General features: G+C 46.7%; 1 protein-coding gene across 1 annotated transcript in view; it reads left to right on the forward strand.

Annotated features, from left to right (window-relative positions):
* Positions 1-15,000, forward strand: part of nos1apa (nitric oxide synthase 1 (neuronal) adaptor protein a) — a gene marked incomplete at its 3' end in the record, with an annotated part of 168,017 nt that overhangs the window by 122,266 nt on the left and 30,751 nt on the right. Inside the window, exon 6 of the mRNA XM_083647701.1 lies at positions 11,467-11,602. Within this exon, the coding sequence (XP_083503827.1) occupies positions 11,467-11,602 (136 nt within the window). The remainder of the gene's footprint in view (positions 1-11,466; positions 11,603-15,000) is intronic.

Below are 15,000 nucleotides of genomic sequence, written 5' to 3' on the forward strand. Positions count from 1 at the left end.
ACAAGTAATGGGAGTCAATTGGGGGAAAACGGTCAGGTTTTTTTTTTCTCTTTTTCACGAGTTTCAAGCTGTATCGGTGACATGAGATCTTCAACCCCCGATAACGAGGGTGATAAAGAGAGATGAATTTGTGGTCTACAGCTGCTTAATGAGAGAGAGAGAGATATGGTTATTGCCTCAAGTGTTAATGGATCTCTCTCCATGGGAGGATGCCCTCCAACCAGATACTGTTACTCACAGTCAGTTTGTGGAGGGCTGTAATTACCAAAAAGACCAAGGTCAGGATGAGAACCAAACCCCCTCGAGGCTCTGGGGGGGATCGTCTTTTAACTTTGTTTCTGTGATGTATCCGCTCTGGCTTGAGTGACTGATGATGAGATAAAAAAGCCCACTTCTAACAGCAGTTTAAATACTCGATGGGTGAACGATCTATATCCTCAAGCGGATGTGTTTCAAATATAGTGTGCCCAGGTAAAGTGTCCAGAAGCAGGTCCGTGCCTCCCAACCAGGGAGCAATGAGCTGACATTGAGGGGCGCTGATGTAGAATGACATTCGTGAAGTCTATTTCCAGACGCGCTGGTAATGAGGACATGCACTTTGCTCACATGGCTCCGCACGCGGCTTGTTTAAGACCATTAACCTTTCAATAGCTCTCATATAATAAGCCCATCTTAGTGTAATGAGCCCACTGTCTTTACAGCTTTCTTTCTTCTACAGCTGCCGTAAAGCGTTTCGCTCTGCCTAGCAACAGACCCTAAACAAGAAGAACGGCTTTCCTCGCTACTTCCAGGGGCTTTCTACTCTCGCCAACATCTCTCGTTATATTCTAACAGTTTGTGTGGAATAATTTTGTAAATTTTGTGGTTATGCTGCCGTAAACCGTTTCGTTTCACTTCTGCGTCTTTCCGTCCCGGAGAGAGAGTCTATAAACAACGAGAGCGCTCGCCGATTCACTCGGCTTTGGTCTCATCTGCTGTTATAGGTAAGATGTGAGGCATCACTATTACATTTGGACTGTTTCATAACAAGCGAAAATGTTGCTCGTAGTTGCTTTAACGGAGAGCTAGAGAGCAGTGACCAGGGCAGATACCCGTAATCTGGCTTCCCAGACGCAGGCACGGCCAATTGTGACTGTACGCCCGACCAAGCTGGAGTCAACACGGGGGCTCAAACACGTTGGTAGGCAGGAAATGTACCGTGCACGACCTGGACGTCTGCCTCGATATGACATATTCTACTTCCTGTTGTTGCTTCACTGACAAGCTACTAACTAGATGTTATGTCGTTGCTCGCTGCTCAGTCACATTTGCACCTGAGCCCGTCTGGGAAACTGTGTCCATAATGCCCACTAATGAGCAGACCAACTGGCCGTGCCAGAGCAGAGGAGCAGCCATTAACACACAGCCTTCACCTGTCATGATGACATTGGAGCCGCCAATTGACTTGTTGTCTTCACTCTTCTGCCATCTTTGTCGGCTGTTGACTGTACACAGTGAATGTATCCCAAACACAAGAGGGAGGGAGCGTCTGTGTGTGTGTGTGTGTGTGTGTGTGTGTGTGTGTGTGTGTGTGTGTGTGTGTGTGTGTGTGTGTGTGTGTGTGTGTGTGTGTGTGTGTGCGTGTGTGTCTGCGTGTGTGTGTGTTTTCTTGTACTCTTATGCTTTGAGTGAGGAGGTTTTTGTTAACGGAGATCATTTTGCCGGGTCCTCACTCATCAAGCTCACTCCCATCAAGGGGCCGGATTTGGGTTTAGGATTAAGAATTTAAGGAGGAATAAGGAAAGGTGTGTGTGTGTGTGTGTGTGTGTGTGTGTGTGTGTGTGTGTGTGTGTGTGTGTGTGTGTGTGTGTCTCTTTGTGCGTGGCCTGGAAAGCAGGCTGATGGTTGAGAAGAGTCACTGAGGCATCATGAGTTTATTACACCCCACTTCTTTCACACACAGGCCGTCCATCCATTAGCACTTGCTTTGGTCTGATCACATTAGCCTCGGGACGCTCACACGTCACGTTGGCCCTCTGATTGGCAGATTGAATGGAGCGGTTAGCTTGGTGATCAGGAAGTCACCGGTACATTGAAAATCAACAGTCGTCTAACTGTCATCCAGGTCAGACGGCACACCTGCTGAATTAATAGTTAATGAAATGGAAAGGGATCTCGACTTTCAACAATTCAACGTTGAATTTGAGAAAACGTGTTGGCAATTAAGCTACTCATGATGACAATGCTAGGCGTAGTGACTCCGTGGCAAGATGCCTCTCTTCTTGAGGCGGGAGGGCATCTGCTCGAAGAACCCCCCCCCCGTAGGGGATTCTTCGGGAGTCAATACATTGGTGGTGGACTGGGGAGGTGGGTGGGGTGAAACGCGGCTTCCAGAGAAGGGCTTGGATCAGCTTAGTGCAGCGGCTAGAGGGCAGGGAACAAGGGCTGTGGTGCGCTCGGCGTGGCTATAAATACTGCCACGTCATAGCCTCGGCGCTGACGACATTAACGCCGTCACCTAGGCAAGTGCGTCACTACTGCCTGACGACATTAGCGGCGTCACTCTGGGATTACTGCACTTGTTGTCGCGCTAGGATTACACGTGATGCTGAGGTCGATATGTTTCTAGATTACGTGTGGCGTGAGGCCGCGTGTCTGGTCTTCATCTTGAAACTAGGTCGAGACCATCATTTCAATCATGAGAGACCAGAGGGTAAGGTTAATCAGCAAGCTTTATTAAAGTATGGCATGACGATAGGATTCATGGCCTGAAGCGGTATGGCATTAATTCTGATGGCGTGGCAGCATGGCAACTGATTCTTTGGCGTAGTGACTCCGTGGCAAGATGCCTCTCTTCTTGAGGCGGGAGGGCATCTGCTCGGAGAACCCCCCACTAGCCTAGCTACAGAAATATTTGGCAAAACTATGAGGCTACCTGTTAAGCAAGTTTTGGTCAAAAGTGTTTTTATTCAAGAGCATTCTTATGAAGAAAATGTACATGTGTTATAGAGAGCCAGAGTGAACGTCACTTCCTGCCTCTCTCAGCGTACCAGCCTCTTAAAAAAATATGAATAGTGGTGAACGGACACAGACGTTAATTGTTTTGATCCCGTTTGAATTGTGCCACGGGGTACACATGTACAATTTGTCAATTTACTTTGTATGTCAAGAAAGTTGTCAAACTCAAACGTAAGGTTTAGTTTAACTTTTGTATGAAAACTACATTGCTCGTGGCTCGTCGCGCACATTATACGTCACACCAATACCAACACCAACATGGCCGTCAGCCTGGGGGATTTATGTGACCGGTCTTATGTAGTCTTTCTGATTTATAACTTATAGTGCAACAGTTTTACTACAAACTTCGACTTTCTTGATTTGCAAAGTTATCTTTTACGCTGACAAACATTAGATGTGTACCCGGTGGCACAATTCAAACGGGATCGAAAAAGTAACGTCTGTCTCCGTTCACCACCATTCATATTATTAAGAGGCTGGTACACTGAGAGAGGCAGGAAGTGGTGTTCACTTTGGCTCTCTATAGGAAAGCTCAGGTTTGACAAATATTAACAGTGATCACATAGAGCAAAGAATTATAAAAAAACAAAACAAGATAAAAGAATAGGCATAAATTCAAACCAGAGCAAAAAGAATAGAATACCCACCCAGGATAGTATCAACTGAATGCATGCATCATCACTCATCTATCTCACTAAGAAAGCAATTAAAAGAATTCCAAATCTGATCAAATTCTGTTCGCTGAGCCAGAGTCTGAAAGTTTTCTTCTTCCAGAACTTTTAGTCTTCTTCCCTGATAAGAGCATAGGACAGAACTCTTTGTTGGGGTCTCTGCAGTGTTCCTGACATTTCAGACTCTCCCAGTACGATTAGAATTGGGTCAGGTTCAAATGGAGACTGGAGCACTTTAGAGAGAGCAGAAAGTATGCAGTCTCCGACAAAGAGCACAGCTGTGCAGCAGTGTGGCATCAGCTGTATCCTATTAAGCAAGTTCAGTTGAACTACAATGATGGAGGCTCTTTCTACCGGAGTTAATAAAAACAGACAGACCGACAAACAGAGTCCACATTGGCAAATGTATATATAGATCAGTGTTTCCCACAGGATTTAGAGAATTTGTGGGGGTGGACCGCAGACCCTAGGGGGGTGCGGGGGCATGCCCCCCCGCAAGATTTTTTTAAACATTTGAAAGTAAAATGCATGAATTTGGTGTACTTTGAGAAAGCTTAAGAGCAAAATTAAAAGGCTAGATCTATGAAGAACATGTCATCATTACTGTGCTGTGGGTTTACAATGACAAACTAAATTTCTCCCTATAGGTCAGGGATACTCAACTTGCTTTGCCACTTTCGTGAAATGATAGAAGGCGAGGGGCCAGTTAACACATTCACTGCCAGCCGTTTTTCAATACTGTAGTTAGCTTCTGCCAAGGTTTTTTTTTGAGGATTTTGGCTCATCTTTCAAGAGCCGAGGATTCGTTTCTGTTAGGATTTTGTGAACACACAATATCTCAAAAGAACTAATAGAATGTGTGCTTTCTCTGTCTAAAAGAGTTAGTTTGTAGAGTTAGTAGTTATGTAAGCATTAGCAGTTGAATACAGCATGGTTTCAGCGTCTGAAAATTTATTCTGAGATAAACGGCTTTTTGTGAAATTCGATAGAACAGTCACTTTAACCATTCATTTTTGGCATCAGTAAGACGTCAGACATCTAAACAATAGTTTTGAACAGTAATTTCCTCCATAACAGCAGGAAACCCCCCTCTGCTTCCAACTCCTCCCTCCGTGGGCGTTCTCCTCCGCCCTCCTTGGCTCTGCAGCGGGTCTGTGACAAACGAGTTGCTGCTGCCTGGCTGCTGCCTGGCAGTCTGGATGGGGCTCGCTGGATGGGTTTCGCTCGTTTCTTGGCGTTTCGGTTGAGAGCTCTGATGAAGCTCTTGCGATTCTGGGCTTATTTATGGTGCGTGTTTCAAAGTGTGCATCCAGTCTATTCTTGGAACCCCCCACCGTTGCCACCGCTGTGCGTCAGCGCGAAAGTGAAAGCGTTTTCGCCATCCATTTTACAGTATGAGAAAGGCTTCCTCGCGCTTTTCCCTCCAGTTTTGGCTTGCCTCTTTCTACTCTGGAGAGACATGTCGCCACTCAGTGGGTCGGTAAAATAGATTATACACATTCAATACCTCCAATATTGGTATAGGAGACGTAAAAGGATTAGATCAACGTCCCACCGTCAAAAAAAAAAAATCGTCATTGGCATGGCAGTGAACGTGTTAATAAACAAACAATATACATTTTTCTGTAGCGGATTGTAGGTTTTTAGGGTGTCAGCCGGAGTTTAGGCTGACAGTGTTGTGCACACCGGATAGTTAGTTAAGTTAGTTGGGTTAAGTACATACATAAGTGCCTGGGTAGCGAGCAGATGGCGGTATTTGACAATTTAGCAGCTAAATCATAGATTATTGAAAGATATTCCATATTCCAGACTGAAATGCTATAACAGAAGTATTGGCCAGAATGACATGAACATTTATTGGACACTTATTCAGCGGATATCTTGCATGTTGCGTTCAGGTGCACTGTAAAAAAAAAAAAAAATTTTTTTTTTTTTTTTTTTTTTGGTCAACATCTTATTGTGGCGGTCCAAATATTATTGTGGCGGCCCGCCACAAATTCCTTTATGTATGGGAAACACTGTAGATAGATATACTTTGAATGAAAAATAAATCTATTTGTAACTTGTTGTTGACAAAGTAACTGTTGTAATATGACTGAAATCCTATTGGTAATAAGTTATATTACTGTGTTATTGCTAAAAGTAATATATTACATGTAATATCATACTTTTGTAATGAGTTACCCCCAACACTGGTCACATTATATTCCCCAGTGTCCCTCATCTCCCGGCGCCAGGCTTTCACTTCTGGGAGGATGCCGAAAACAGCGGCCAAACCTCCAAGCGGGCCGGGTACTCTGTGATAAATAATGTGGAGAGCTTTTCATTATGCTTCATCGTATAGCATAGCCGCTGAGAGGGAATGCCCTGGCCTGATGCATGTTAGTGGCAGCTTGGAATAGAGAGAGAGAGAGAGGCGGTGCCTTTATTCAGTTGAATTGACTTAGCAGAAGAAGAGTGATGGGGAGAACGAATCTGAGAGCTAGACAGAGATGGTGAGAGATGTCCAACCCAAGAACTATTTTACATTATTATAGATATAGAGGGCGAGGCTTGTGCAGATGTGTTACAAATCTCCTATCAAGCACTGCTGGCTCCATCACAGCAGCAAGTAATGTCTAAAAGATAGAACGACTAGAGCAGAAAGAGAGAACATTCATTGTGAAAGTATTTCTGTGCTGTGGGTGGCTGTAGAGATCCATTCAGTAGGGCTGGAACATTCCACTTTTGTTTGTAGTTGATTGCAACTCGATCACTCCTCCTTGGCTTGTAATGGATGAAAATCAACACAAAATGTAGGTTTTACAGCGCGTCCGTTGACATTCAATCAATAAGCCTTGAGTCTCTCCCTCCACCCTCCCCACTTATGAAATGGATGAGACTGAGGCAATCAATCAAGCACAGATTAGTACAGATACGGTTAAATCAAAATGAATTAACTACAAATGTGTTCAAATTAAACAGTTTGCTCAATGCCAGAGTTTGGAGTCAAGATTGCAGCAGGAGTCGACTCCTGTTCCGTTTATCAGTAGAAGTGATTGTCAGAATCGACATACTGGCATCGGGGGAATCGAGTCTCCATCCCTCCCATTCAGTAAGGTATAAGTAAAAGAATATAGTCTAATAAAGATACAGTACATTTCCAAATGTAGATGTCTGTTAAGAAACTCATGTCTTTAGCCCTTGGCCCTCTGGTCTAGTCTCCACTCACTGAGTTCATTTTTCACTTCAATCATTTTTATTGCAGCAAAAATTGGATTGTCAAGCAGACTGGCCAACACTGTCATAAAAGCCTGCCATAAATGTCGCATGCACTTGACAATTTAGATAATAAAATATCGTGATCCTTGACATTCGTGCGATACGATATATTGCCACACAAAATATTGCGATGCTATGCTGTATCGATATTTTCCCCCACCCCTACATGCCAGTGGGATTGAACTGGATTGAGACAGAGCCATATAGGCTCCACATACAGGGTGGGGAGAGCAAGAGAGATAAACCACCCATCAGTCTAATCAGTCTGTGTGTGAGTCAGGGGCTCCCCAGAGCGTCTGTGTTTTCACTATATACAATAACCCAGGTCATCTGCTCTCATCTCCCTGTGTCGTCACCTCTCTGGTAAACAGACTCACAGGGAAACACACACATCTAGCGCCAGACAGACTGCTGCACGGTGCCAGGCAGACTGCTGCAAACAAACAGAGAGGAGGAAGGTGAAGATGATGGAGAGACGGAGGAGGTGGCCAACGAGAGAGTGGGATGATTTATTAGATCAAGTGACAAATCTGACAATGAGAGATTTGTGGGTTTATGCATATATTTATGAGGAGTCAGTCATCAGACTGCCTCAGAAGATACATAAGGTATAGATATCGGCATGCTGCGCTATGTCTACGTTTGAGTGGATATTGTTAGTTTGTTGTTCTCTAACATTTTGTCTGTCTGTTGAAGCTCGATTTTGATGTTTCTTTTAACAGAAGCAGCACACAAAGTCCAACAGCAATTTCCGCTCGAGGGACAATACGGTGTATCTCATCTTATCTTGATGCCAGTGGAGTGATCTGCCTTATCGAGCTTGTTTGAAGATATTCACACTGGTTTCTAGAGAATGAGAAAACGGGCGAAATGGAAGTGAGACAGAGAAATCTGTTAAGGAAGAGAGCTACACACAGGTGGTGGATGAGAAAATGTGTGAGTTATTGAGAAAGAAGGAGATAGTTGCTGTTACTGGACCCTAGGACTGTTTGCTGTTGGTAGTTGCTGTTACTGGACCTTAGGACTGTTTGCTGTTGGTAGTTGCTGTTACTGGACCTTAGGACTGTTTGCTGTTGGTAGTTGCTGTTACTGGACCTTAGGACTGTTTGCTGTTGGTACTTGCTGTTACTACTAGACCATAGGACTGTTTGCTGTTGGTAGTTGCTGTTACTGGACCTTAGGACTGTTTGCTGTTGGTGGTTTCTGTTACTAGACCATAGGGCTGGGTCGGTTTGAAAATTTTAAAACCGGTTCGATATTGCTGTCTAAACCGGATCGAACCGGTATACCGATTTTTTTTTTAATAAAAAAAAAAAAAAAAAAAATCTTCCAAGCAGGGCTCCCGAGTGTGGCCCATAACTGTCTGTAGTGCAACTTCAGTCCACCTGATAGCGATAATACACCTCTAAGCTGGTATTGTCAACCAGCAATGATACTGAATAAAAAGAAGCAGGACACCTGTGTAACAAACACACCCTGTATTTATTTCTCATAACTATTCAGCTCAACTTTTCTTCTAAACATCAAAATAATAAATGAAATAAGACTTCTGCCTATAGTGCAACTTGAGAAAAAGGCTAATAAAAACACAAGCAGTGCAATCTGTTGTTGGTAGTTGCTGTTACTGGACCTTAGGACTGTTTGCTGTTGGTAGTTGCTGTTACTGGACCTTAGGACTGTTTGCTGTTGGTAGTTGCTGTTACTGGACCTTAGGACTGTTTGCTGTTGGTACTTGCTGTTACTACTAGACCATAGGACTGTTTGCTGTTGGTAGTTGCTGTTACTGGACCTTAGGACTGTTTGCTGTTGGTGGTTTCTGTTACTAGACCATAGGACTGTTTGTTGTTGGTAGTTGCTGTTACTGGACCTTAGGACTGTTTGCTGTTGGTAGTTGCTGTTACTGGACCTTAGGACTGTTTGCTGTTGGTAGTTGCTGTTACTGGACCTTAGGACTGTTTGCTGTTGGTAGTTGCTTTTACTGGACCTTAGGACTGTTTGCTGTTGGTAGTTGCTGTTACTGGACCTTAGGACTGTTTGCTGTTGGTAGTTGCTGTTACTGGACCTTAGGACTGTTTGCTGTTGGTACTTGCTGTTACTACTAGACCATAGGACTGTTTGCTGTTGGTAGTTGCTGTTACTGGACCTTAGGACTGTTTGCTGTTGGTGGTTTCTGTTACTAGACCATAGGACTGTTTGTTGTTGGTAGTTGCTGTTACTGGACCTTAGGACTGTTTGCTGTTGGTAGTTGCTGTTACTGGACCTTAGGACTGTTTGCTGTTGGTAGTTGCTGTTACTGGACCTTAGGACTGTTTGCTGTTGGTAGTTGCTTTTACTGGACCTTAGGACTGTTTGCTGTTGGTAGTTGCTGCTACTAGACCTTAGGACTGTTTGCTGTTGGTAGTTGCTGTTACTGGACCTTAGGACTGTTTGCTGTTGGTAGTTGCTGTTACTGGACCTTAGGACTGTTTGCTGTTGGTAGTTGCTGTTACTGGACCTTAGGACTGTTTGCTGTTGGTACTTGCTGTTACTACTAGACCATAGGACTGTTTGCTGTTGGTAGTTGCTGTTACTGGACCTTAGGACTGTTTGCTGTTGGTGGTTTCTGTTACTAGACCATAGGACTGTTTGTTGTTGGTAGTTGCTGTTACTGGACCTTAGGACTGTTTGCTGTTGGTAGTTGCTGTTACTGGACCTTAGGACTGTTTGCTGTTGGTAGTTGCTGTTACTGGACCTTAGGACTGTTTGCTGTTGGTAGTTGCTTTTACTGGACCTTAGGACTGTTTGCTGTTGGTAGTTGCTGCTACTAGACCTTAGGACTGTTTGCTGTTGGTAGTTGCTGTTACTGGACCTTAGGACTGTTTGCTGTTGGTAGTTGCTGTTACTGGACCTTAGGACTGTTTGCTGTTGGTAGTTGCTGTTACTGGACCTTAGGACTGTTTGCTGTTGGTACTTGCTGTTACTACTAGACCATAGGACTGTTTGCTGTTGGTAGTTGCTGTTACTGGACCTTAGGACTGTTTGCTGTTGGTGGTTTCTGTTACTAGACCATAGGACTGTTTGTTGTTGGTAGTTGCTGTTACTGGACCTTAGGACTGTTTGCTGTTGGTAGTTGCTGTTACTGGACCTTAGGACTGTTTGCTGTTGGTAGTTGCTGTTACTGGACCTTAGGACTGTTTGCTGTTGGTAGTTGCTTTTACTGGACCTTAGGACTGTTTGCTGTTGGTAGTTGCTGTTACTAGACCTTAGGACTGTTTGCTGTTGGTAGTTTCTGTTACTGGACCTTAGGACTGTTTGCTGTTGGTAGTTGCTTTTACTGGACCTTAGGACTGTTTGCTGTTGGTAGTTGCTGTTACTAGACCTTAGGACTGTTTGCTGTTGGTAGTTTCTGTTACTGGACCTTAGGACTGTTTGCTGTTGGTAGTTGCTGTTACTGGACCTTAGGACTGTTTGCTGTTGGTAGTTGCTGTTACTGGACCTTAGGACTGTTTGCTGATAGTGGCAGCAGTTGTACTGCCTAGTCACGGTGGAAAAATCATCAGCAGAAAATGCGGTTGAGGCAGCGTTTCTGATTAGTACAAATACAATAAAAATGTGATAGGGTGAACACTCCGTGAGGCTGCGGTCAGACCTCCATACTGTGCGGGCAGTGAAAGAGAGAGTGTCGGGAGTTTTCTCAGCCAAAAGCTCAAAAGCTTTCTGGACTGAGGCCAAGGCTTCCAGCACTCTGGGATATGGAGCCCAATAGCACCTCAGGCTTCCCCAAACCCAGACTCATCTTCTTTTATTGTGACACACAATGTGAATAAAGTGTATTACTGTCCTGAGACTGGACCCGAGGCCAAATAACATTGTTGCACTGGTCTCTGGACGGAGCTTCGGCTGCGTGCCTGGGGCAAGTGTTGATACTGTTCTGGAGGGATCCGGGCAAAAAGAGTCTTCTACTGTGCTCGTATTTTGGCCGTGCTTTAATAATGTTCTGCACCTGTTCTACTCTTTCAACCAAGATGAGTGGTGTGTCTCTGGGGGTCAGGCTTCAGCGCTCTGAAATCAAGTCTTTACTGCCTCTCCTGATAGCGGACCTAAGTCAAGATAGCAGAGCGGTTGTTCTCACCTGACCTGCCTTCTCGGAGGTGGTGAGAGAGGCGCGAGATATGCAGTCATGCGTGCTACCAATCCAGCTCTACTCAACTGAAGCAAACGTAGAATTATCTGAACTTGTATTACATGTAAATGTCACTTTGGCTACCGTCTATCGCCAAAATCCAAGTATGACTGGGAGGTGATGCGTTTTACATTTCTGGTTTGGTTGGAACTGAAGAACTGAGTAGTGAGCATGAGAAGCGATAGCCACCATGGCTGAACAGACAAAGAGAAGAGCGCCACCTACAGAAACTCACACAGAAAATCCAAGGAAAACGATGTCTCAGTACGGTTTGATTGGCAGGTGGTCTCTAGGAACAGGAGTGCAATATCCCGTGGAGTGCCAGTCTTAACTCTTTCTTTCTTCTGCCCCTCTTCTGCTCTCTCTCTCCCACAGAGCCAGGCCATGCGCATCGTGCGGACGGTTGGCCAGGCGTTCGAGGTTTGCCATAAACTCAGTCTGCAGCACACGCAACAGAGCGCAGACGGACAGGAAGACTGCCACAGCGAAAACAACGACTCCTCCATTACAGGTACACACACTGAGACGCACGCAGTCGCACCTCTTTGCCTGCAGCCGTTCTTTACTACATGTAAAAGTTAATTACAGCCCTGAAGAGTCATTGTTGGAAAATGTACTTGTTGGTCATCAGCAGCAGATCTAGTGATGGATGCTCACTGCTTGTTCAGCTCTATATACAGCGCCGCAGGATTTTTTGAATGGGGTTTTGCTTATAGATGCCTGACATAAGGTGTGTGGTTAACAAATGTTTATGACACTTAGATCTTTGTGTTCAGCAAGATCATCTTCACAAATGAGGACCACTTTTCGGATTTTTGAAGCGTTTTCTGCCGACCGCAATTTCTGCTGATCGCAAAAGTCTAAGTATCATCAACTTTTTGTTAGCCACAGACCTTATTCCAGGCATCGAACCAAATCTCTGTACTATAATCCCATTGCATTTTCCCCCTACGAACCGGAAGTGCTTCTTCCGGACTCATTCCTGCGGTACTCTATTCTGTGTATGACTGAGGCCTTGACCAGTCTGAGGCTGACTAAACAAATAGTTTCACAGGACATGACAGCCCGTCTTGGCTTCTGTGGTGTGGGTCTGAGAGACAGGCACAGCAGGCTGCAGTAGGGCAGAAACAGCAGGCTGCAGTAGGGCAGAAACAGCAGGCTGCAGTAGGACAGAAACAGCAGGCTGCAGCAGGACAGAAACAGCAGGCTGCAGCAGGACAGAAACAGCAGGCTGCAGTAGGACAGAAACAGCAGGATGCAGTAGTGCAGAAACAGCAGGCTGCAGTAGGACAGAAACAGCAGGCTGCAGCAGGACAGAAACAGCAGGCTGCAGTAGGACAGAAACAGCAGGCTGCAGCAGGACAGAAACAGCAGGCTGCAGCAGGACAGAAACAGCAGGCTGCAGTAGTGCAGAAACAGCAGGCTGCATTAGTGCAGAAACAGCAGGCTGCAGTAGTGCAGAAACAGCAGGCTGCAGTAGTGCAGAAACAGCAGGCTGCAGTAGTGCAGAAACAGCAGGCTGCAGTAGGGCAGAAACAGCAGGCTGCAGTAGGACAGAAACAGCAGGCTGCAGTAGGACAGAAACAGCAGGCTGCAGTAGTGCAGAAACAGCAGGCTGCAGTAGGACAGAAACAGCAGGATGCAGTAGGACAGACACAGCAGGCTGCAGTAAGGCAGAAACAGCAGGCTGCAGTAGTGCAGAAACAGCAGGCCGCAGTAGGACAGAAACAGCAGGCTGCAGTAGGGAAGAAACAGCAGGCTGCAGTAAGGCAGAAACAGCAGGCTGCAGTAGGACAGAAACAGCAGGCTGCAGTAGGGCAGAAACAGCAGGCTGCAGTAGGACAGAAACAGCAGGCTGCAGTAGGACAGAAACAGCAGGCTGCAGTAGGACAGAAACAGCAGGCTACAGTAGGACAGAAACAGCAGGCTGCAGTAGGACAGAAACAGCAGGCTGCAGTAGGACAGAAACAGCAGGCTGCAGTAGGACAGAAACAGCAGGCTGCAGTAGGACAGAAACAGCAGGCTGCAGTAGGACAGAAACAGCAGGCTGCAGTAGGACAGAAACAGCAGGCTGCAGTAGGACAGAAACAGCAGGCTGCAGTAGGACAGAAGCAGCAGGCTGCAGTAGGACAGAAGCAGCAGGCTGCAGTAGGACAGAAACAGCAGGCTGCAGTAGGGCAGAAACAGCAGGCTGCAGTAGTGCAGAAACAGCAGGCTGCAGTAGGACAGAAACAGCAGGCTGCAGCAGTGCAGAAACAGCAGGCTGCAGTAGGACAGAAGCAGCAGGCTGCAGTAGGACAGAAACAGCAGGCTGCAGTAGGGCAGAAACAGCAGGCTGCAGTAGTGCAGAAACAGCAGGCTGCAGTAGGACAGAAACAGCAGGATGCAGTAGGGCAGAAACAGCAGGCTGCAGTAGTGCAGAAACAGCAGGCTGCAGTAGGACAGAAACAGCAGTCTGCAGTAGGACAGACACAGCAGGCTGCAGTAGGACAGAAACAGCAGGCTGTAGTAGTGCAGAAACAGCAGGCTGCAGTAGGACAGAAACAGCAGGATGCAGTAGGGCAGAAACAGCAGTCTGCAGTAGTGCAGAAACAGCAGGCTGCAGTAGGACAGAAACAGCAGTCTGCAGTAGGACAGACACAGCAGGCTGCAGTAGGACAGAAACAGCAGGCTGCAGTAGGACAGAAACAGCAGGCTGCAGTAGGACAGAAACAGCAGGCTGCAGTAGGACAGACACAGCAGGCTGCAGTAGGACAGAAACAGCAGGCTGCAGTAGGGCAGACACACAGCAGGCTGCAGTAGGGCAGAAACAGCAGGCTGCAGTAGGACAGAAACAGCAGGATGCAGTAGGGCAGAAACAGCAGGCTGCAGTAACAGCAGGCTGCAGTAGGGCAAAACAGCAGGCTGCAGTAGGACAGAAACAGCAGGCTGCAGTAGGGCAGAAACAGCAGGCTGCAGTAGGGCAGAAACAGCAGGATGCAGTAGGGCAGAAACAGCAGGCTGCAGTAGGACACAAACAGCAGGCTGCAGTAGGGCAGAAACAGCAGGATGCAGTAGGGCAGAAACAGCAGGCTGCAGTAGGACACAAACAGCAGGCTGCAGTAGGGCAGAAACAGCAGGCTGCAGTAGGGCAGAAACAGCAGGCTGCAGCAGGACAGAAACAGCAGGCTGCAGTAGGACAGAAACAGCAGGCTGCAGTAGGGCAGACACACAGCAGGCTGCAGTAGGACAGAAACAGCAGGCTGCAGTAGGGCAGACACACAGCAGGCTGCAGTAGGACAGAAACAGCAGGATGCAGTAGGGCAGACACACAGCAGGCTGCAGTAGGACAGAAACAGCAGGATGCAGTAGGGCAGACACACAGCAGGCTGCAGTAGGACAGAAACAGCAGGCTGCAGTAGGGCAGACACACAGCAGGCTGCAGTAGGACAGAAACAGCAGGCTGCAGTAGGACAGAAACAGCAGGATGCAGTAGGACAGAAACAGCAGGCTGCAGTAGGACAGAAACAGCAGGATGCAGTAGGGCAGAAACAGCAGGCTGCAGTAGGGCAGAAACAGCAGGCTGCAGTAGGACAGAAACAGCAGGCTGCAGTAGGGCAGAAACAGCAGGATGCAGTAGGGCAGAAACAGCAGGCTGCAGTAGGACAGAAACAGCAGGCTGCAGTAGGGCAGAAACAGCAGGCTGCAGTAGGGCAGAAACAGCAGGATGCAGTAGGACAGAAACAGCAGGCTGCAGTAGGACAGAAACAGCAGGATGCAGTAGGACAGAAACAGCAGGCTGCAGTAGGACAGAAACAGCAGGCTGCAGTAGGACAGAAACAGCAGGATGCAGTAGGGCAGAAACAGCAGGCTGCAGTAGGGCAGAAACAGCAGGCTGCAGTAGGACAGAAACAGCAGGCTGCAGTAGGG

The sequence above is a fragment of the Poromitra crassiceps genome, assembly GCF_964638095.1.
Source record: "Poromitra crassiceps genome assembly, chromosome: 12".
Classification (NCBI taxonomy): domain Eukaryota; kingdom Metazoa; phylum Chordata; class Actinopteri; order Beryciformes; family Melamphaidae; genus Poromitra; species Poromitra crassiceps.